Here is a 22,030-nt window from a genome sequence, read left to right as displayed (position 1 = left end):
ATCCACTCAGCTGGTCTGTTCTCTTCCTTCTGCCCTAATGGCAGCCTCCAGCTTGGGAGGGATGAGGAGAACACTACCTGTGCTCCTGATCCCTTCAACATCTTCCCAAGGGATATAAAGTCTTTTTTAATATTTTTTAATTTCCTAGTTGCAGCCTCATGTGACCCAGCTTGAAAGACCAAGTGTAGCCCTCTGTCTGTCTTTATCATACCTGATATCCTCTTCCTGATGTCCTGAATGCAGGCCCCTGGCAGGCAGCAAACCTCTCTAGAGAGGTTATCTGGGCGGCAGATGGGTGCCTCAGTGCCTCTCAGCACAAACTGAGGATCACCTCAGGATCAAGTGATCACCTCCCTTGACCTGCTGGCCACGCTTTTTTTAATGCACCCCAGTATGCCACTGGCCTTTTTGGCCACGAGGGCACACTGCTGGCTCATGGCCAACCTGTCATCCACCAGGACACCCAGGTTCCTCTCAGCAGAGCTCCTCTCCAGCAGCTCATCCCCCAGCCTGTACTGGTGCATGCAATTATTTCTTCCTAGGTGCAAGACTCTACACTTGCTTTTGTTAAACCTAATCTGGTTTCTTACCACCCAGCTCTTCAGCCTGTCCAGGTCCCACTGAATGGCAGCACAGCTTTCAGGCATGTCAGCCAATCCTCCCAACTTTGTATCATGAGCAAACTAGTTGAGGTTGGCCACTATCCCCTCATTAAGGTCATTGATGAAGATTTTGAACAAGACTGGATCCAGCATCAACCCCTGGGGAACACCGCTAGTAACAGGTCTCCAACCAGACTCTACTCTGCCATTGATGATCCTCTGTGCTCTGCCAGTCAACCAGTTCTCAATCCACCTCACTGCCGACTCATCTATTTCACACTTCCTCAGTTTTGTTATAAGGAAGTCATGGGAGACACTATCAAATGCCTTGCTGAATTCAAGGTAGACTACATCCACTGCCCTCCCCTCATCCACCCAGCCAGCAGAAGACTACCAGGTTGGTCAAGCATGACCTTCCCTTGGTGAACCTATGCTGAGTACTCCTGATAACGTCCTTTTCCAATTGTCTGGAGATGGCATCCAGCACAAGATGTTCCATCACCTATCCAGGGACAGAGGTGAGGCTGACTCCTGGAATTACCTGGATCTTCCTTCTTGTCCTTTTTGAAGACTGGAGTGACACTGGCTATCCTCCAGTCTTCAGGCACCTCCCCCATTCTCCAAGACCTCTCAAAGATGATAGAGAGTGGTTCAGCAATCACCTCTGCCAGCTCCCTCAGCACCCATGGATGCACCCCATCAGGTCCCATGGATTTATGAACATTGGTGTTGCCTAGGTGCTCACAGACCAACTCTACCTTGACTAAAGGCAAGTCCTCCATTCCCCATACCCTCTCACTAAGCTCCAGGGTCTGGGATTCCTGAAGGAGAGCTTTTACACTGAAGACAGAAGCAAAGTAGGCCTTCAGTATCTCCACCTTCTCAACAACCCCCATTACCAGAACACCTCCCTCACTTAGTAGGGACCCACAGTCTCACTAGTCTTCATTTTATTCTTAACATACTTTAAAAAGCCTTTTTTATTATCCTTTATCACTTTTGCCAGATTCAATTCCAGGTGGGCTTTAGCCTTCCTTGTTGCATCCCTGCAGGCCCTGACAACATTTCTATATTCTTCCCAAGTGGTCAGACCCTTTTCCCACATTTCATGGACATTCTTCTTCCCTTTGAGTTTGTGCATGAGTGCTTTGCTTATCCATACAGGTCTCCTGCCACCCTTTCCTGATTTCTTGCTCACAGGGTTGAACTGATCCTGAGCTTGGAAGAAGAGCTGCTTAAATGCAGACCAGCTCTCACAGGCCCCTTTACCTTCTAACACCCTAGCCCATGGGGTAGCTCAAAGTAGGTCGTGGAAGAGATCAAAGTTGTCTGTCCTAAAGTCCAGGGTAGCAATCCTGCTTTTTGTTTTGCTTCTTCCACTCAGGATCTTCCATGAAAGTATTTAGTTCCATGAAAAATCAACACAATGTAATGTTAGAGGAGAGAAAGAAACCAGAAACTTGTGTAAATATTTTTTGTGTCTTTGTGTGTCAGTAGGGATCTATGATTCTGATCATTATCAAGCTTCAGAAAGGACTTTCCAGATACTTCCCTTCTCATTCATGTGCTACTTTTATATTAGGATGAAAGTTATCAAAACTGACTTTATATCATACTAGTTCACTCAAGAAAAAGCACCATACAGAAATGAGTTTTTCTATGAAAATGTTTACCATAGCTGGATACTTCTAAGTTAGTAGATACTCATTTACATGATTTTGATCATTTTCAGTAAAATGTGTCAGTCTTTTATGTGATGTCATGATTCTTTATCTATTTATCTATCTATCTATTTATTTATTTATTTATTTATTTTAGGTATTAGCACATTAATAGCAAACAACGTTTATGATGCAGCATACCCACTCCATGATGTATGTATATCCTATTAAAAATCTAGTTCTCTCATGATATCACTCAATAGCATGAAGGATGTTCCAAAATCAATACCTCCTGTTTTATTATGCTGGCCCACTACATCAGAGACAGATGTTATTTGTATGGCAGTAGGGACTGAACACTTCTTCCAGCATTCCATTAAATTTTGTTGCCTTGTGGCAGAAGGCAGAAGAGGGGCAATCTGACAAAATGATGTCTGTCATGGTGTATATATGAAGAAAGCATGTGGAATTGAATTCCTCCATATGGAAAAAACTGCACCCACTGTCATTCATTGACACTTGCTGAACATTTAATGGAGATGCAGATGTTAGCACAGTGAGGAGGGTGGTGCATTTCCACACTGACGATAATATGAAAGACAAGCCATTTTATAGATGGTCATGCAGATGAGTGTGGAATTCAGGCTCTTATTCATTGCTGGCAAAAATGCATAGCTAGTTGTGGTGACTATATTTAAAAACAGTGTTCTGCAGCTCAGAATTTGCTCTATCGAACAATGTTATTGTGCACTTTGTATCTTTTTTAGTTTCCATGGAAATAAATAGGAGGCATTACTTTTGGACTGACCTATGTACCTTAAAGATTATTTCCTGTGACAATGAAAATATATTCTATTATTTTTAGTGCACAATTCTAGCATTAAAACCTTTGTAGAAATGTGTTTCAGACTGTGACTTAAAAGCAGAATCTACACTGTAATAACAGCTGAACAATCTGTTACTGAATTTACTGCTTTTACTTTGGATATTGAAACTTTTTTTTTTTCTAGGGTGAATATGAATACCAAAATGATGGCATGAATGAAAGAAAGGTACAGTAAATTACAAAATTAGTGTAATGTTAGGTTTAATTTTCTATGTTAATTAGTGTCTGAAATGTTATCATAAAATAGCAACCAACATTTAGTCGAACAAATGCCTTTTCAATGCATTATTTATTTATTTATTTATTTTTTTTTTTTTTTTTTGTGTGTTTTTTTTACTGCTTACTTTTCTGTTCTTTTGCACATTAAATTTGCTTGTAAGACTTTCTACCATATTTCAGTTTCAGTGAATTTAATTTTATGTATATAACATGAACTGCTTCAAGTTTTGCTCCACATACACAGAGAATATTTTTCAATCTATTGGAATGCAAAATTGGTTCAATTATTTACATAATTATTCCCCTTCCATAAACAAATGATGCTATAGATGAATAACTATGAAATGAGAACATAATTGTGTTATTCACTTTATTGTACATTTACCTAAATTACATACAATTTCTAAAAATCTACTTCCAGTTAATTCGTAAAGAAAATGGTTCTAGTTGTCAAATGACTTTTGAAAATATATCACCCACTGTCCTCACAAGAGAAATGTATGCATAATCTCTTCAGACTACATTTAGTACATATGCTTACTAGTAGGAATGAATTAAAAATATTTAATTAACTGAATCCACTAAGAGACATTCCATTCCTTACTGTTTGCATTGTTTCCTTGATGTTTAGTCAAGAAGAATGTAGGTAAGGAGGGACAGTCATGGGGAAATGGAAAGGGGAAGGATGAAGATAATGAGAATATCTGGATGGCTGAAGTATTTGCTATATTAGAAGTTAAGTTGCATGTACTCATGATAACTTTTAAACAATTTCATAAGTGGTTTTGAATCTTTGATATTACATGTTGACATCTGTTATGTGAAGGAGAGTTAAGAAAATGCCCTTTATTTGGATAAGTAATAAGTGTAGTTTCTGGGTGTAATTGCCACATGTTATGATCATTTGAACTCTTGAAATTAAGAACGAGTTCATACAGGTAAATTTATTTCTCCAATATCTGTTAGGTAAAATTCTGAAACAATGATCTTTATTGTTTCTGTTAAATGGTGTTAATATTCAGCCTCAAGATGTCTTCATGAAATATATACGATTTCATTTACTATTTAGACAAAACTGGATAGCAAACTGTGCAGAAGCTTGTGTACTTATTTCTACAATTTTGAACCTTTTGTTTGTGAAGAAATTGTCTTTGAGTAAGTGTAGTGGTTTCATGCATGACAGGAGGGGAGAAGAAGGGGGGAGAAGGCCTTGCTGGCCCCTTTAACTCTCCCACCCCTTTTTTGGTGAGAAGAAAATAAAAAATGACCCAACTAAAATAGGGTGAGATATGAATTTACTACAAATGGTAAAAGAATGTAAGATAATGATATATATATTAAAGAAAAAAAAGAGTTACAGCTAATAAATCAAACAAATGGAGAGAAAGGCGTTTCAACCATGCTTGCGACTGTACTGCCCAGATGTGAAAAAGAGGCTTGTTCACCTCCATTACTTGGAATCAGAGATCATGTAGGGAGTACTGGAGACTCCTGGGAACTGTAGTCTGTCTCTTCTCAGTGTATCTTCCTCTTGGAGAGCCAGAACTCATGTAAGAATAGCTGACGCTGCCACAGAAAATGCAGCTTCCTGGCACCACATTCCAGCAGTAAGCAGCTTGCTGCATGATGACACAATATAAAATACTGATAAAACCAGGACAGAAAGTGATAATGGTGATACATTGATGGACTCTGAAAGTCAGATGCGTAGCTTACTTCTAAGATTAGTAAATTTTTTAGAGAGAAGTAAGGTATGGTGAAGATGGTGAAGTGCCTGGAGCATCTCCTCTATGAGAAGAGACTAAGTGAACTGGGTCTGTTTAGCTTTGGGAAAAGAAGGCTGAGAGGGGATTTGATCCAGGTTTATAAATACCTGAGGTGTGGAGGCCATAGTGGCAAGGCTGGTCTCTTTTCAGTAGTGCGTGGGGACAGGACTAGGGGTAATGGGATGAAACTACAGCATAGGAAGTTCCACACAAATATGTGGAAGAGCTTCATTACGGTGAGGGTGGTGGAGCACTGGAACAGGCTGCCAGGGAGGTGGTGGAGTCTCCTTCTCTGGAGATATTCAAGACCCACCTGGACGCCTACCTGTGTGGCATGGTGTAGGGAACCTGCTTTGGCAGGGGGGTAGGACTCGATGATCTCTAGAGGTCCCTTCCAACCCCTACAATTTTGTGATTCTGTGAAGGTAAAAGACTAGTAGTCAATATAGGAAGATTGGGTAATGTGAGAGGAGGGGAAAGAGGGCCTAAAAGCACCAATGCCTAGAAAAGTATTCACCCTACTACTTGTATTTTGTGCTGCTTTCTTTTTATCCTGCCCATTAATTCAGATATGAAGTGTTAAGTATTAAAATATATAAGGGTCTTTCCAGAAATAATTATTTATAGTTTATATTATTTACAGTTTCTGCTGCCTATACATTGGATCTGCTGTAGTTTTTCTATGTGTAAAATCATATGTTTTCTATCTGAATCTAATAGTCTCAGTGTTTAATTTCCTGAAAGGCCTTGATCAGATTTAAAGGAAAGGGGGGAAATTTTTTTTTTTTTTCTTTTTCATTTTAACTTATCTGCATTTTCTGTTTCACCAGTCTGTAGCATAAGCCCAAAGAATGATGATCAGAACCTGTCTGGAATATGCAGGCCAATAGGAAAGCAGTAATTAACACTTATTTAACTCTCTTCAACATTTCCTTGGAGAAAACACACTATTTTCATGTGATTGTTTATGTCACATCCTATGAGAATTAGAACTGTCAGTGAAACCTTTTCACTCTGTGCTTGAGCTTATTGACAGTAAATAAATTGTATTAAAGAACTATTTTAGTCTAGAAGTAGAACTGTTTCTTTCTGAAGATTTTCATAAGGCTATGACAATTTTTTTATTTTTTTTTTCTTTAAACACTTGTTTTTAATATCACAGTCCCGTAAATATGATATCGAGGAAGTAGGTGTATGGAGAAAAGGTTTCTGTACCCCATACTTGAATTTCTGGCATGGCTGAAGTCTTCTACGGCTGTTCAAAAATATATTTAGAAGTTTGTACTGAATAACAGAAAATGGTGTTTTTTTTTTTTTTTTTTTTTTTTGCTCCATTTATTTAACTTTTGACAATGTCTGTAAAAACAAACAAGAACAGTTACCTCAATTTTATTTTTGTTTTGTTTTTATTTTATTATTAGTTGCTGTATAGAGAATGGGCAAGATATGGAGTATTCTACAAGTTTCAGCCTATTGACCTCATAAGGTAATATGGACTTACAAGAACACCAGGAGACCCTGTTTTTCTCTGATACAAATTAATGGAGTTCCTGTTTTTTCAAGTGTAATGGCTATATGTCTTTCATGGAAATGAAATTTGCCTTGCTTTTGCACATGTTCTCCACACTACGGCATTCTCTCATGCTGAAGATGAACACTGTCTATGTATCACCTTCAAGTCTTTTTACTTGGTTCTCCCTTTTAGGATTGTGCATCTCCTTAGTGATAAGCTAGGTCTGTTGAAACAAATAAAATGTAGACATTCATGTACGGCCACACTGAAATAAGTATGACAGCACTGCCCTCTCTCCTATTGTGAGAGTGAATGGGAATTTAGCTGCAGCTATGATGGTATGAGAACAGCAGCAGGAACAGTAGTAAAGAAAACAGTAGTAAAGAAAAACATCCACTGTTACAACCATTAGTCCTTTCATGGGAGCAGTTAATTTGACTGCAGATACTTCTAATGTTACCCCATTTATTTCCTTCTTGGTTCTAGTGCTTTTGCTGTCTCTCTTGTGGCAGGAACAGGCTTGCCTTAAGAGTTAGTTTCTGGAATAGAATATTTCAGCATAGAAATTTTCAGCATCACCTATGTTGTTGAAAGGCATTTACCTTGTCTCCATATGTGTGAATTTTTGGTATTAATTTCTGTCAGAATAGAGTTATTTCTGCAGACTCATTCCTAGGCCTACAAAAATCTCATTTTCTGTTAGGAACAACTTAAATAAGGAATACAAAGTCTGAATAAAATTTTCCTAGTGTCAGGAAATTTAGAGTCAGTTTATAAGTGGGATTATGCTCAGTGCTTCTCAGGAGCGAGTCCTGTCTATTTTTTAATTAGACATATTACCTAAAAATTATTTTTGTTCTTTCCACCCTCACTTGATGAATGTATGGTTTTCTGGCTAAATGCAATGACATGACCTGTGTATATAACTGTCTTCTGATCAGCACTCTTCCATCTTATTCTCTGGCTTGTGATTTGTTTTAAACCAGGATTTATTTTATGTAAATTTAGTCTCATTATAATGTTGTTTTTGTCATTGCTGAGTTCTTGAGCTCTTTGAATAACTTAGTGTTTTGAAATGTTTGTAATCAGCCCTAGCAGTATTTTGGTAAGACCAGTGATTTTCATCCGTGCTTACTTTGCTGCTTTCAGTGTGAGTCATGAAGATGTTGAATTGAGTAACAACACATTTATCAGTATCAACGATAGTCTGTTTCTCAGAGCAGGAGATGTTTTGTTTGTTTGTTTTTAAACTAGCAGTATGGTTTGCACATTTATAAAAAATATTTATCCTTTATAAAAAACAAATGATAGGTATGCAGGTAAACCTTCCTGTTTTAATTGAAATTCAAGTTTATTACTCTATAAAGGTATAAGATGATTTTGTCAGTATAGTCCTAGAGATCTTATTTCCACATTAGTCTCCAAGTGAATCCAGGATTTATAGAGGCAAAGAATGATGGCTCAGCTGGATGTGTTTTTGGAGAACTGAATCCTTTCCAACATTTTCTGCCAAACATTTGGGTGAAATACTGTTATTTTTTATGTAAGTAAGGAATATTTCACTGATGTCTAAGATGTAAGAAGTACTTTTTCCAAGCAGATCTTGAGTACACATTATACTGAAACAGAATTCTCTTTAACTTCTCAGCAAAGTGCTTCAAACTACTCAAATCATCCACTTCATTTGGTGGTACTAACTTCAAGATACTCTGAGTTTTCATTTGTGTCTTTGGCAGTTCTTGTTTTAAATTTTGGAGATAGTTAAGAAATTAAAATTCATTTCAAAAATGTATTGGCATATGTTTTTTGTCCTTCTGTTTGTTTCCCTTTCAGGAAGTATTTTGGAGAAAAAATAGGACTTTATTTTGCATGGCTGGGCTTATATACAGAATTCCTCATTCCATCTTCAGTTGTTGGGATTATTGTATTTCTTTACGGATGTATAACCATTGAGAGCGACATTCCTAGGTAAGCTTCTTCATGAAAAGATTTTGTTACTTGAAAGTTATGACTGCACTTTTTTTCTATTGTAAACCTTAGTGGGAAGACTTGCTTTTAACAGGTCTCAGGTACAGTGATGCAGCATGAGCAACACTTAGCATTAGCACATTAGCAACTGGAAATGCACATTCATTGAGTAGATGAGACATTTAAATGATTAGCATTCATTTGTCTGTTCAGTATTGCAGATTCTGGTGTAAAAATGATTAGTAAGTCCACAGCATTGTTATAAGATCATGGATCATTGTTATTTTGATTATGGATCAAAATATCAGACTACTTGTAAGTTCTTTTTTATGCCACCCAATTGTTTTCTGTGAATGCGTATTTATGTACAATTGGGAAAGTTCAGAACTCACAGAAGTTAATGGAAATACCATGTCTTGGACAGCTTTGTTCATCTTAGTAACAAAATTATTTGCACAAGAAAGATGAATGTTATTTAGCAGATCAGATATCCACAGAATTGATCTTGACAATTCGAAAAAAGAAAAAAGAAAAAAAGAAAAGGAAAAAAAAAACCAAAAAAACAAAACAAAACAAAAAAAGCTTAGTGCTGCTCTCTGCATCAAGACACAACACTGCAAGGTGATAGAAAGGGTAACAAGATGGCAGCAAAGTGTTAGGCTACAGCAAGTGAGGGTCTGCTTTGATGTGATAGTGTTGGAGCAGAAATAGCAGAAAGAAACTCCTTGCCTTCAGAAGGCCTGTAAGATTCTCAGATAAGCATGGGTCTTCAGAGAGATACCCTTGCCTCAACTACCAACCCCTAAAAGGATCCTGGCTCCTGGCTCCACCAGTCACTCAGGTGCATCACTTGCAACTGAGCTCCTATGGGTTGGCCCTACTTTCCTACCGGGTGCTCAATCGTTGGTTTGAGCTATGATGTAGCATTTCCACTACAAATATGTAACAAAATTAATTCTACTCAAAACTGGTGCGGCTTCACCTTGATTACTGCATGCAGTTTTAGGCACCATATCAAAAGACATTAAACTACTACAGAGTGTCTAAAGGAGGGGTACAAGAATATAGAGAGCAAGACCTATGAGAGGGGATGAGGTCCATTGGTTTGGCCAGCCTAGAGAAGTTGAGATTGACAGGATGCCTCATGGCTGTCTACAGCTTCCTCGTGGGAGGAGAAGGGTGATAGATGGTTGTATCTTCTGTCTGGTATCAGCAACAGTACATAGAGTTTTCTCAGGAGAAAAAGGTTGGGTATTAGAAAAAGGCTCTTCACTGTGAGTGGTCAGGCACTGATAGAGGCTCCCCAGGACAGTCCTGCTGAAGTTCAAGAAACTCTCTCAGACATAAGGCATCAGTTCTGGGTGGTCCTGTGTGGGGGCTGGGAGTTGGACTCAAAAATCCTTTGATTTCCTTCAAATCAGGAATTCTATGATTCTATGAAAATTCATACAGTAATATCTGCTTCAGAGTAAAAAAAAAAACAAAACAAACCACCATCTCTTGGTAGAGACAGCATACTAGCTTAATAGAGTCATTGGTGAAAATAATTGGGGTAGTTCTTGCATTCATTCAAGTAAATTAGCAACTTTAGAAGCAAATCACTCTGCAGTAGGACCTTACTGCTGATAGGTAATGGATGAATGACAATACATCTAAGTTAGGTTGCATTTTCTCATTCTAAATAAATAATGATGAGTGTGTTTGTCTATGGGAAAGCTTGTGGTAACATTAAAAATGAAGTGAGATTTATCTCGAAGATGTATCTGCAGTACCCTCTAATGCCTTTCAAATTAGAGAAGTATTTTAATTGTATGATAACTGCTAACAGCTTTATACATTCAAATTATATGATATAAAACATACTGATGCTACAGTTTGAGTAGCTCTTTTTCATTTGAGGTAATAGAAACAGTACTATCTAATGGTGGTTGATTTAAAAGTAGCTATTATCACAACATACCAGCCACTACTGAAAACGCTGCAAGTTTTACCTTAGGTCACACAGTCTTGGGTAAGAACACTTGCAGTTTTCATTAGTCAATTTATTTCAGTGAGACTGTGCAGGTAGCTCTTTCACACATAAACCTTATGAAAAAAATTGAAAGTATATTCAGGAGTGTCAAGTAAGGTTTGGTGTATTAAAGAAATAGTGATAATGATTTTTAAATTATTTGTAGACAATGAGGAAATGCATAGTAAATAAGGCTAGAAATTAAAATGACTTTAAAGAAAAGTTTTTACCTTATTGTTAGTCTCTTATTTAATGATTTTCAGAAGGCAGATGAACAAATGTTGTAAAGTAAGAAGGGAAAGGAAATACTTCTTAGCAAATGAATAAATAGGGCATAAATGAAATATGGTTTTACAAGATTTACAACTTTTATTTATTTATTTAAATTTGAAAATTAGATTAGCATTCTACACTAGAAAAACAAGGAGCTATTCAGCCCAAGAGCCCTGTAACTGTGGGGAAACTGTGTTGAGGACCCTTAAAAGTGAAAGAACCTCATTTTCTGAAACCACTGTGGACACAGTATCTGAATACCCTTAAAACATATTTGTGTAGGTGCACTTTAAGAACTTAGCCAAAACCTTATGGTAAATGGCACTACAGACCAGAATTTGTGTTAAACCATATCGCAGGTGAACACCCACTGCTTTTATAAATATCCTTCAAGATAAAAAGCAGAATGTAGACAAATCTTAAAGCAAATGGAAAATATTTTTCCTAAAAATGAGACTCTTAAATTGTGTGCAATGCCTGTCTGTCACTTCTACAACCTAGTGTATCTTTCTTGCAAAAGATACTGTAGATGTAATCTATATTCATGACATAGAACAACTAAAATGTTTGTATGTTGGATCTGGCTTTTATGCAGAATAATGTGGCCAGTAATAAGCACAAAAGTACATTAAGTAATATGACAATTAATGTGGATTTTTGAGCTACCATATGAAAATTTGTTTTGTCAGGGGCAAACGAGATAAGAACCAATAGAATTTCCATTTCAGCCACCATAAAATTCTTTTTCTTTAATTCATATCTGATCTATGTAAAATCATGTAGCTGAACACAGAGATGGCAAATTTCACTTTGACTGTATTTTAATTATTTTCTTCTAGTATTGTTAATCCCAATCTTTAGTGCTGTCTTAACAGAATCACTAATAAATTATATAATGATTCATTAGACTGGATGCTGCTTTAATTTCTGTTCGTAAGGTGTTCATCAGTATTGTAATATTACAGAGCTTGGGAATGTGCTGTTAAGAGACACAGAGCTGATAGGCTTTTCCTCCCTGCAAGCCACATATCGAAAATATCTTGCAATAGCTATGAATTGTTTCTTGATATCACTATTGTACAATGCTTTCCTGAGTAGTAATATTCTAAGAACTCATGCACTTATCATTCACAGTAAGGAAATGTGTGACCAGCATAATACCTTCACCATGTGCCCTCTCTGTGACAAGTTCTGTGATTACTGGAACCTCAGCTCTGCATGTTCTACAGCTCGAGCTAGCCACTTATTTGACAACCCTGCCACAGTCTTCTTCTCCATCTTTATGGCTCTCTGGGGTGAGTATGATTTCGAAAGCTTGATTGTTGGACTCTGTCTCGCTCCAATTTATAGGAAGGAGGATCTTTTAATATATGTGTACCCAATGGAGAGATGAAAGCACAACTGGTCAAATGTTAGCCTGACCATTTTGTTACAAATCCTAGTCGTTTAGGGGCATGGGGATAGGAAGACAGGTGTTAGAAAAGATAGGAAATAAAAGCAAGGAGTCTTTGTAGAAAGCAAGAGAGAGATAGTCACCACCATGGGTCCAGCATGGTCTGTAGTGCATTTGTTGATCTCAGGAACTCATCCAGTCACCATGGGGGATGGGAAAAAGCCAGAAAGATTTGCACCAAGCAGGCCCTGGGAGGTTCTTCCAAAGAGGTTTTTTCCCCTCAGGGAATTCTTCCATCAAAGGTTTCTTTGGGAGTTCCTCTCCAGAGTCCTTTGTTCAGTGAGAGCCTTTTATTACCCATGTCTATGGTTGTTTTATTTTTTTTCTACTTATACTTTTTTTCTGTTAGTGTGACATACCTGGTTCAATAGATGAGCCAGCAGGGAGTGGAGCCTTCATTGCCATGCACAAACTTCACTGCCTTTTGCAGTGGTTCAGCTCCTCCAAGCCACGCCTGATAAGACTGCTTGTTTGCTTCTGCTTATCTTTACAATCATAAGAAGTACTGTGGCATGGTGACAGCCACCACTCGTCCCCCTAGATAATTCACAGATGCCATTTAGAGTCTTATCACCAGAAAGGCCTCACAAAGCAAGCTTTGAGACAAAAAAAACCAGTTTTGTCTTTCACAGAATCTTCAATGAAATTAAAGCTGACATATAGAAGTAGAAAGCAGTATCCTTACACAGAATAGAGTGATACTAGAGTGAGTGTAATGCATATAGCTTTCTGAAGTCGGCAAGCCTCAGAAGGCAAATGATAGAATCTCTGTGCTGAAACTGGAGAAAGAATTATTATAATGCTTTCTTTAGTCAACAGAAAGGTTTGAAATAAATGAAGAGCAGCTGGGTAGTCCAGGGAGGAAAACTGCAACTTTTATCCCTTTATTTCCTTGTTTGATTTCACTTCTAATCTTTGCCACTCTTTCCTTCATTTTCTATTGAAATGACAAGTCCTATTAAGCTCTTTTGCATTTGGGACTGGAGTGTATTTCGGTTTTCTTACAGGGTATGCAACTAAAAGGGTTTAATTTAAGCCCTCCCACTTCCATGTGGGAAAACTTGGTGACACAATTGCATCAAAACTGTATTGGATTATGAGAACAATGGAACTATTATTATTTCTGTATTTATTTCTGTATTTATAATATATTATTAATGCAGGCTTGGTTTTTTTAATGGCAAAAATTCTCTGCCTCACTGAGGGGTCAAAACACTTCATAAACACCACTGAATACATTCTATTATTATTGAGTCTGACCTCACCTCAGCCACGTGTCTCACTGCTGGTGCTATGCTCTCATTCATATTAGATCTTGTTTATTGTGGAACTTAGAGGTGTAATTGCTACCGTAAAATGATTTTTTAATTTTCTTATTCTTTTTTTTTTTTTTTTTATTTTTTTTTTTTTTAAAGCCACTATGTTCCTGGAGCAGTGGAAGCGTTTACAAATGAGACTGAGTTACTTCTGGGATCTGACTGGACTAGACGAAGAAGAAGTAAGTTTCTTCTCCCTGAACTAATTCACTGTATAAATTATTCTCAGTGCGAGGATACTTTCTCAGGACTGCTCTTTTAGTGCTATAACTGGCACAGTTTTGAATGTCAATGTATCCTTCGGGAAATGGTCACATATGTACCAGCACTCTAAGTTTAACAATCAGTGTTGAAAAGGACTGAAAGATGCCAGCAGGAGATTCTTTGTTGAAAATGCCATATGCCATTTTACAGAGTATGATAACAGAACAAGGTTAATACCTTGCCATACAGGAGTTACTCCTTACCAATCTTAAACATCATAATCAGGAAATGTCTATTTTCTTTTCTTATTTATTTTTATTGTTATCATTTTTTAGGAACATCCCAGACCAGAGTATGAAACCAAGCTGCTGCAGAAAAAACTGAAAAATAAAAACATGAAAACAGAAAACACAAATGAAGTAAGTTGCAGTTTACCTTTTCTCTTACTCTATAGCCAGGCTGCCTCTGATCTTAACTTCTTCAATGAGCTACTCTGCATTGGTTAGAACCACATCTACTAACACCTCACCTCTTGTTGGTCTGTCCAGTATCTGGACAAGAAAGCTATCCTCAACACGGATTGCTTACAGTTTGCCATGTTACTTTCCTACCAGATATCTGTACAGTTGAAAACACACATCGGGAGCCTGTGAGTGTAATACTACTTGTAGCAGAAGCAAGATGGTTTTGTCAACAAATTCCCCTTGACCAGACAGCCTGTAAAAGACAATTAACCACCAGATGTCCTTTATTGGTCAGATCCCTAACTTTAACCCACAAATGCACCAGCGCTTTTCACTTCAGAAGATCCTGAAGAGTTAAACATTAAATATGATAAGTACAGAATACTAGAATAGCCATTCCACCTGATTTTTTTGATGTTTTAATCATTTCATTCTCTGCCTTTGAATAGTTGTACGTGTTATTCATTGCAAAACTCAATGAGGGATGTCTCATGATCTACAGTTTTGTCTTTAAAAAATTTAAAACATCTTTAAGATGTTTTAAAATATGCTATGTAAGATATGAGTCTTTATGTTTGAATTTTTTTCTGGGACAATTATTCTGATATTTATTTTTCACTTTTTGTCCTGGTGTACGAAACACATATTTAAAAGTTTCTGTAAATAAGTTTCACCAGGCCTCTTGAGGTAATGGATCTGGGGCAGTGATCAGATGTGCTGCCTTATCAATCTTTCCACACAGTTGCTAACATACAAAGAAGGTATTTTATTTATTGGAGATTATTAGTTATTGTAGTGGTTTCATTGCTTGTGCTTTTCTAAAGGATAACTTATAAATACTATGCAAAACATTACTTCATGAAAGGAGATATTTTCTCTTGACAGTAATTATTCTGAATAATGAGAAAATTAAATTATTATCTTCTTGGACAATATTCTAAGGGCAAAATTATCAAATATATAAATGTGGAATATGTGGCCTTAACTTATAGATAAAGCAAACGATTAAAACAATTTCAAGTAGCTCTTATTTCTATAAACTTTAACCATAGGGAAACTATTGTGACTGTTTTCTATTCACTGGTTTTGTTGCCAACTAACTGGTAAGATGGCAAACTGCAGTGTTTTTAAGCAAATATCACTTCAAGCTTGTGAGTTATAGTGCTGGATATTATGAAGGAAAACAACAAAACTCTAAAGGAATTGCTTTACATGTATTTCTTAAAATGGTCTGCTATTCTCAAAACAGTATTGACAGCAAATATGCTGCATGGGATAAATAAAATAGTAACCTATAAATATTGCTTCTTACTGAAATAAGAAGGGAATCAACTAGTAAAGTATGCTGGACTGAAGAACTTTGAGAGTTGAAGTGTGTTTTCCGTGTTTTCCATATCTTTTAAAAGAGTGACAGAATTTTTTCCTATAGTTTATAACAATTGCAAAGGAGCAAATTGAGTTTAGGATTTTTCTAAACATGAGTTCTAGCTTAATCCATTGATGGAACATGAGGATATTATTGTAATTTTGTAATTTCAACCAAGTCATTTTGACCAAAGTTTCTGGTTCCTAAGGTATTACCAAATGTTAAGTGATATATTGTGTCCTCTTACTGTGCTAGATTCTGATGTGGCAATTTAGTACAAATGGGAGTCTTATAACAGTCTGTGTAGTTCCTGAGTTTTTAATTCTTTGGCAAATATTAAAATTGCTGACTCTCTATTTACTTTATTACCATTTTATGCAAAAATCTAATTCACGTTCTAGTCGCTTGAGGTGGCCAAATAAAGATTTTATTAAAATTTTTGTTTGTTTGTTTGTTTTCCCAAAATCTGTGTATCATGGAATGAAGCTGTTTCACTGTGTTAACTTAGGGCTAGATTCTGTAATTTTTAGACAAATGGTTTAAAGTTTTTTGTATAAAACTTAGTTAATTCCTTGCTCCAGAATCATTCTGAAAGTCCTGCTGTAACTCCAGAATCAACTTAGGGCTGAGTTCTGGGGAAATTATGGTAGGGGAAAAAAAAAAAAAAAAAAGGATGTGTTGAATACATTCCAATTGCATGCGTAGCTGCAGTGCCTAAAGTCAATAAATGTCACAGCTGTTGATCCAATAAGTCAATTCCATTCATCTGAATATTTGTCTTTATAGAAGAAGGAGTTAGACAAATCAGAAGAATTCAAGGCTGAAAGAGAATCAAAGTGCTAGAGGAACACAGTTCTTCTATCTTAATATCCACCTGAAGGCATTTATTGAAAGAGCTCCTCACTTTCATGATTCCTAGTTTCTCAATAGACCCATAAAGATTTTGAGAAAACAGTCCAACTGCTGGCTGTTTTTAAGGAGAGCTGTAAATTTTAATATAATGCTTAATGGCTAGATTGAATTCTGAGTGGAAGTGAATCAACCAGCTGCAATCAGAACTGCTTGGTAGGGAAAATGTTCATTCTGAGGTTAAGAGATTTCTTTAAATCCCTGGATGACTTTTGGTGAAAGTATTGGAAGCAGAAATTTCAGGCAAGCAAAAATAAAACTCAGCCAGCCAGATGAAATTTAAACAATGAACCTTGGCAAGCCAGCTCTGAGAATCTGCAGGGTTCCAAGCTTAGGACAGTCAAGTTTTTTCAGGTTTCCTGTTTTGCTCCTGGAGGTTTCTACAGACAGAATGGTGTTTTGCAAGCACTCAAGATGAAGTGAAACAATCCTTAGGAGTGGCCCAGTACAATAATGTAGCAATATGCAATTGAAATTCACCAAGGATTATTGTCTATTTCAGAGTAAAAATAATTGGAGTCCATACAGCACGCCAGAACATTTCACTGTCAAGTCAACCAAATATTTTGATTGCAATATTATAAGGAAGAGAAACTTTGAGTCATAACTAGGTACACTGTGCTGCTGTTGGTGTAACCCAGGTATATAGCAGAGGTAGCTGCTTACTAGATCAGCTGTTGTAGAGCCCATTCCTACTGAAGTCCCAGAGAGCCTACATTTAGACTGTTCTCAGGGAGGGATGCTGCTGATTGATCCACAAGCTTGAGACAGAACTGTCTGATCACAGCTGTCAGGAGTGCAGGCCAAAGAATACACTGAATTCAATTCATTTTAATTTTATATATTACTATGTTGCCTATTGAGAATCATAAAACCTTTTGGGAGCTGAGAGCTCTTGAAAGTCTGGCCAGATGTGCTTTTAAAAAAAAGAATCTCTAAAGTTTCTCTTTTTAAGTACTGAAAGAATGAACTCTCCTCAAATAAGCAATTTTTAGGATGCCTTTGCCTTTATTTTGTCTGGCCAGTGATCCTCTCAGTAGAAACTAAAGAATGAGGGAAATCTGTGTTGTGTCACTGCCTTAGATACCTCATAAAAATAAGAGAAAAATTTTTCCAAACTAGAGAGATCCAACCTAGGGGACACTGCTTGCTATTCTTTGGCGATAGGTAATTTAGGGAGTAAGCAGCAAGTAGGCATACTAACACTCCATTTGAATGTGCAGAAATCTGTAAGAGATTATGTGAAATGCTGTCCTCCAGCATTACCAGTCATGCTATTTCATTTATTTATTTATTTATTTATTTATTTATTTATTTATTTATTTATTTATTTTCTCTTTTCAGCTCTTGCTTTGAGTGTTTGGTGGACAGAAATTGTGAATGATTGAAGTGGCTGCTTTTATAAATACTGCCACAGGGTTAATGTCCCATTATTTTCAAAATGAGTATAGTTATCAGTTGACAGTAGAGTTAAGGAAGGAAAGCTGAGATTAAGCTGGCTGGGTCTCATGTAAAGCATTCTGGTGAGATAGCAGTAAAATGCCAAACAGGAGGCAGGTATGATGGAAGAGTAAGCTATCAGTGGGAAACACTAAGGCTTTAACACATTCTGGTCAAAACTGCACTAACGGTGCACTTGTTACACAACATTCTATGCTTAAGAAGGGTAACTGTCATAGGCAATTCCCTTCTGAGAAGAACAGGGGGTCACAGAATCACAGAATCACAGAATGACCCGGGTTGGAAGGGACCTCAAGGATCATGTAGTTCCAACCCCCCTGCCTAGTCCAATATGTTGATCAGATTCTACTTGTAGACAATTGTCCTGCCTCCCCAGGATCTTGGTGAAAGACATTACTAAAAAGCTTTGTGGTCTGGTCTGACTGACTATTCTTCATGGGATTAAGGTGGTTAGCTGATGGAGCAGAAGTGGTGTTTTCCTCTATGCCTTTAGATATTGAGAGAACCAGGATAACCCATGTGATAAAATGTGGCTAAGAGGTTGGTGCCACTACAGGAATTTTGGGTTTTCTGACCATGGCACCAGGCCTGATGCCTGGAGATGCAGAGAGTCTCATCTCTCTCAAAGGAGGAAACTGATCCTAGCTGAGGAGCTGGCAGGGCTACTTGAGAGGACTTTAAACTTGGTATGAAGGGAGAAGGGTCTGAGGGAGTAAGGCTAGGGCTGGAGGTGAGGTAAGTGTGTCAGCTGATGTGCATTTATGCTAATGCATGCAGCATGGGCATTAAACTGAAGGAGCTGGAAGGTACTGCATGGCAGGCAAACTATAACTTAGTTATCTTTACTGAAACATGTTAGGATCACTCCCAAACTGGAATGCTGTGATAGACAGCTATAAGCTGTTCAGAAGAGATAAGCAAGGAAGGAGGGGTATTGGTGTGGCTTTCTAAGCTAGAGAGTGTTTAGATGTTACTGAGCTTGGGAATGGCAATGATAAGATTGAATCTGAGTGGGTAAGGATCCAGGAGAAGACCAACAGGGCGAACATCCAGGTGGGGGTCTGTTAAAGACAACCTAATCGGGATGAAGAGACAGACAAGGCATTTCTGTGAACAGCTGGCACAGGCTGTATGATTGCCAGCCCTTGTTCTCATTGAGGACTTTAACTTCCCCTGATAAATACTGGAAATATAATACAGTGCAGAGGAAACAGTCTAGCTGGCTTCTTGAGTTTGTGGAAGGTAACTCCCTGACACAGCTGGTAAGAAAGCTGTCTGGGGAGGTGCCCCACTGGACCTGATGTTCACAAGCAGAGAAGGACAGAGAAGGTGGTGGGAGATTTGGAGGTCAGGAGCTTTCTTCCATAGAGTGACCATGAAATGGTAGAGTTCTCAGTTCTTGGTGAATTCCTGCTGAAGTTGGGAGGGAGGGGCAGCAAAACTGCTACCTTGGACTTCTGGAGGGCGGACTTTGAACTATTCAGGACACTGGTAGGGAGAGTTCCTTGGGAGTCAAACCTGGTAGGTAAAGTGATTCAGGAATAGTGGACAGTCTTCAAGAAGGAAGTCTTAAAGGCACAGAGAGAGGACTGTTCATGAGTGCTGTAAAATAAGCCACAGGGGAAGAAGACTGGCATGGATGAACAGGGAACTTTTTCTGAGACTCCAGGAGAAAAAGAGAGTCTGCCTCCACTGGAAGAAGGGATGGGCAAATTGGGGGACATGACCACTGAGGATAAGGAAAAGGCTGAGGTTCTCAGTGCCTTCTTTACATCTGTCTTTAATAGTCAGACCAGTTATCCTCAGGGTACTTTGCTCCCTGATCTGGAAATCTAGAATGAGAAACAGAATAAAATCTCCCACAATTCAGGTGGAGACAGTTGAAGACCTTCTACTCCATTTAGACTGTCACAAGTCTGTAGGACCAGATGGGGTCCACCCAAGGATGCTGAGGGTGAGGTGATTGCTAAGCCACTTTCCACCTGATCAACTGGAGAGGTCCCAGAGGATTGGAGGCTTGCTAATGGGACTCTCATCTGTAAGACGGGTCATAAGAAAGATCTGGGGAACTCCAGGTGTTCTTGACCTTGGTGCTGGGGAAGGTCATGGAATGGATCATCTTGAGTGAGATCACGAGGCATGTGCAGGACAATCAGGGGATCAGACCCAGCCAGCATGGGTTCATGAAAGGCAGGTTCTGCTTGACCAACCTGATCTTCTAAAACAGGGTGACTAGACTGATGGATAAGGGAAAGGCTGTTGACATATTTGTATGGGAAATCACAGCTTGAACCTCTGATTAATCAGCTGAGGCAAGTGTTGGGTCAGCTGCAGGAGCACAGGTGAGAGTAATCTAGCTGTGCTCCTGGAAGGGGTGGAGCTCAACTCCACCTCCTCTATGACCTCATATAAGGGCTGACCACAACTAAGGCAGCATCTCTTGGAGGTTGCTCCCCAGTGGAGACTGCCTTAGCTTTCTGGTTAAGGCTTTGACATTGGTGAGTTTTCCTTTGCTAATAACCTTTGAATATCTACTATCACATTTGTTAAGATCTTTATATTAGCTACCCTTACACATATCATATGTAGATTTCAGCAAAATCTTTGACACTGCTTTTCACAGTATTCTCCTGAGGAAGCTGGTAGCTCATTGTTTGGACAAGTATGCTCTTTACTGGATAAAGAACTGGCTGGAGGGCCAGGCCCAGAGAGTGGTGATGAATGGGATTAAATCCAGCTGTTGTCCAGTCATGAGCGATGTTCCTCAGGGGTCTGTACTGGAGCCAGTCCTGTTTAATATTCTTATTTATGATGTGGATGAGGGGATTGAGTGCACCCTCAGAAAGTTTGCAGATAAAAGTTGCAGATCAACTTCACATCAAGTTGGTAGGAAGTGTTGATTTGTGTGAAGGTAGAAGGGCCCTTCAGAGAGATTTGGTAGGCTGGATCAGTAGGCTGAAGCCAGAGGCTTCAACAAAACCAAGTGCTGGTCCTTAAACTTTGGTCACAGCAACCCCAGGATCCACCTGTGGGGTAGATCCTAGCTCCAGCCCCTCTTAGACCTCCTATAAAGATTCACTGCCACTGGGGAATTATCTCTGGGTGGAGACCCTTTCCTTGTGGTGTCTTTCCTGCAAGCCTAGATCTTTGGAGACAGGTGAGCACTTTTCCTTTATAACACCATTCTATCTGCACTAGTCCCTTTGCTGTTATGCTCCTCTATCACCTTTCCACTGTGCTGTAACACAAATACATAATACATTATTATTACAATAACAATTATAGTAATTGGCTGACAAATTCAGCTCAAGGGGGATTATATTGGCTGGTGGCTTGTCACAGCTGGGATTCACCACAGTTCTATTTTGGAGCCAATTGTATTCAATGGTTTTATAAAATTAATGTGTAACTTGTGTCAGGTTGGATGTTAGAAAAACATTTTTCTCTGAGCGTGTGGTTGGGCATTATAACATGCTCCCTAGTACAGTGATCTAGCAACAAATAGGCTGCAAGTAGGGTGCAATTTGAGAAGATTTTGGACAGTGCTCTCAGGCAGAGTTTGAATTTTGAGTGGTCCTGTGGGTGGGCTTGACGGTCCTTTTTTATTCCTTCTAACCCTGGCTATTCTGTTTCCATGAATATAAGTATTATAAATACACACAAGGTCTTTTTTTTACTGTAGCATGAAGTTGATTTTTTTTAACGTGTTTCTCAAACTTCTCTATGCAAATACAAACAGATCCTTTGAGGTGGTGCAGAGGCTATGTTTTTATTCTGATAAAAAATGATTAACATTTTCTGAGAAAATATGACTATTTGCAAAAGCTGGATTTTTGCTCAGTACATCCTTGATTCTGGGAGAAAGGTTGTAGTTTTCCACACTTTCTTTTTTCTCACTTTATGATACAGTCTCAAGGCAAACAGACATTGTGAAACAATTGACACATTGCTTAGGTAA

At 38.2% G+C, this 22,030-nt stretch overlaps 1 protein-coding gene across 1 annotated transcript in view; it reads left to right on the top strand.

The window, feature by feature from the left end:
• ANO2 (anoctamin 2) overlaps positions 1–22,030 on the top strand; it is a 106,207-nt gene that overhangs the window by 23,004 nt on the left and 61,173 nt on the right. The window contains exons 8-14 of the mRNA XM_032440933.1: positions 2,421–2,476; positions 3,274–3,315; positions 6,556–6,620; positions 8,481–8,615; positions 12,034–12,194; positions 13,768–13,850; positions 14,208–14,291. Of these exons, the coding sequence (XP_032296824.1) occupies positions 2,421–2,476; positions 3,274–3,315; positions 6,556–6,620; positions 8,481–8,615; positions 12,034–12,194; positions 13,768–13,850; positions 14,208–14,291 (626 nt within the window). The remainder of the gene's footprint in view (positions 1–2,420; positions 2,477–3,273; positions 3,316–6,555; positions 6,621–8,480; positions 8,616–12,033; positions 12,195–13,767; positions 13,851–14,207; positions 14,292–22,030) is intronic.

The sequence above is a fragment of the Coturnix japonica genome, chromosome 1, assembly GCF_001577835.2.
Source record: "Coturnix japonica isolate 7356 chromosome 1, Coturnix japonica 2.1, whole genome shotgun sequence".
In the NCBI taxonomy this organism is placed as follows: Eukaryota; Metazoa; Chordata; class Aves; order Galliformes; family Phasianidae; genus Coturnix; species Coturnix japonica.
Note: the sequence above shows the minus strand (reverse complement) of the source record. Positions and strands in the feature narration are given on the sequence as shown.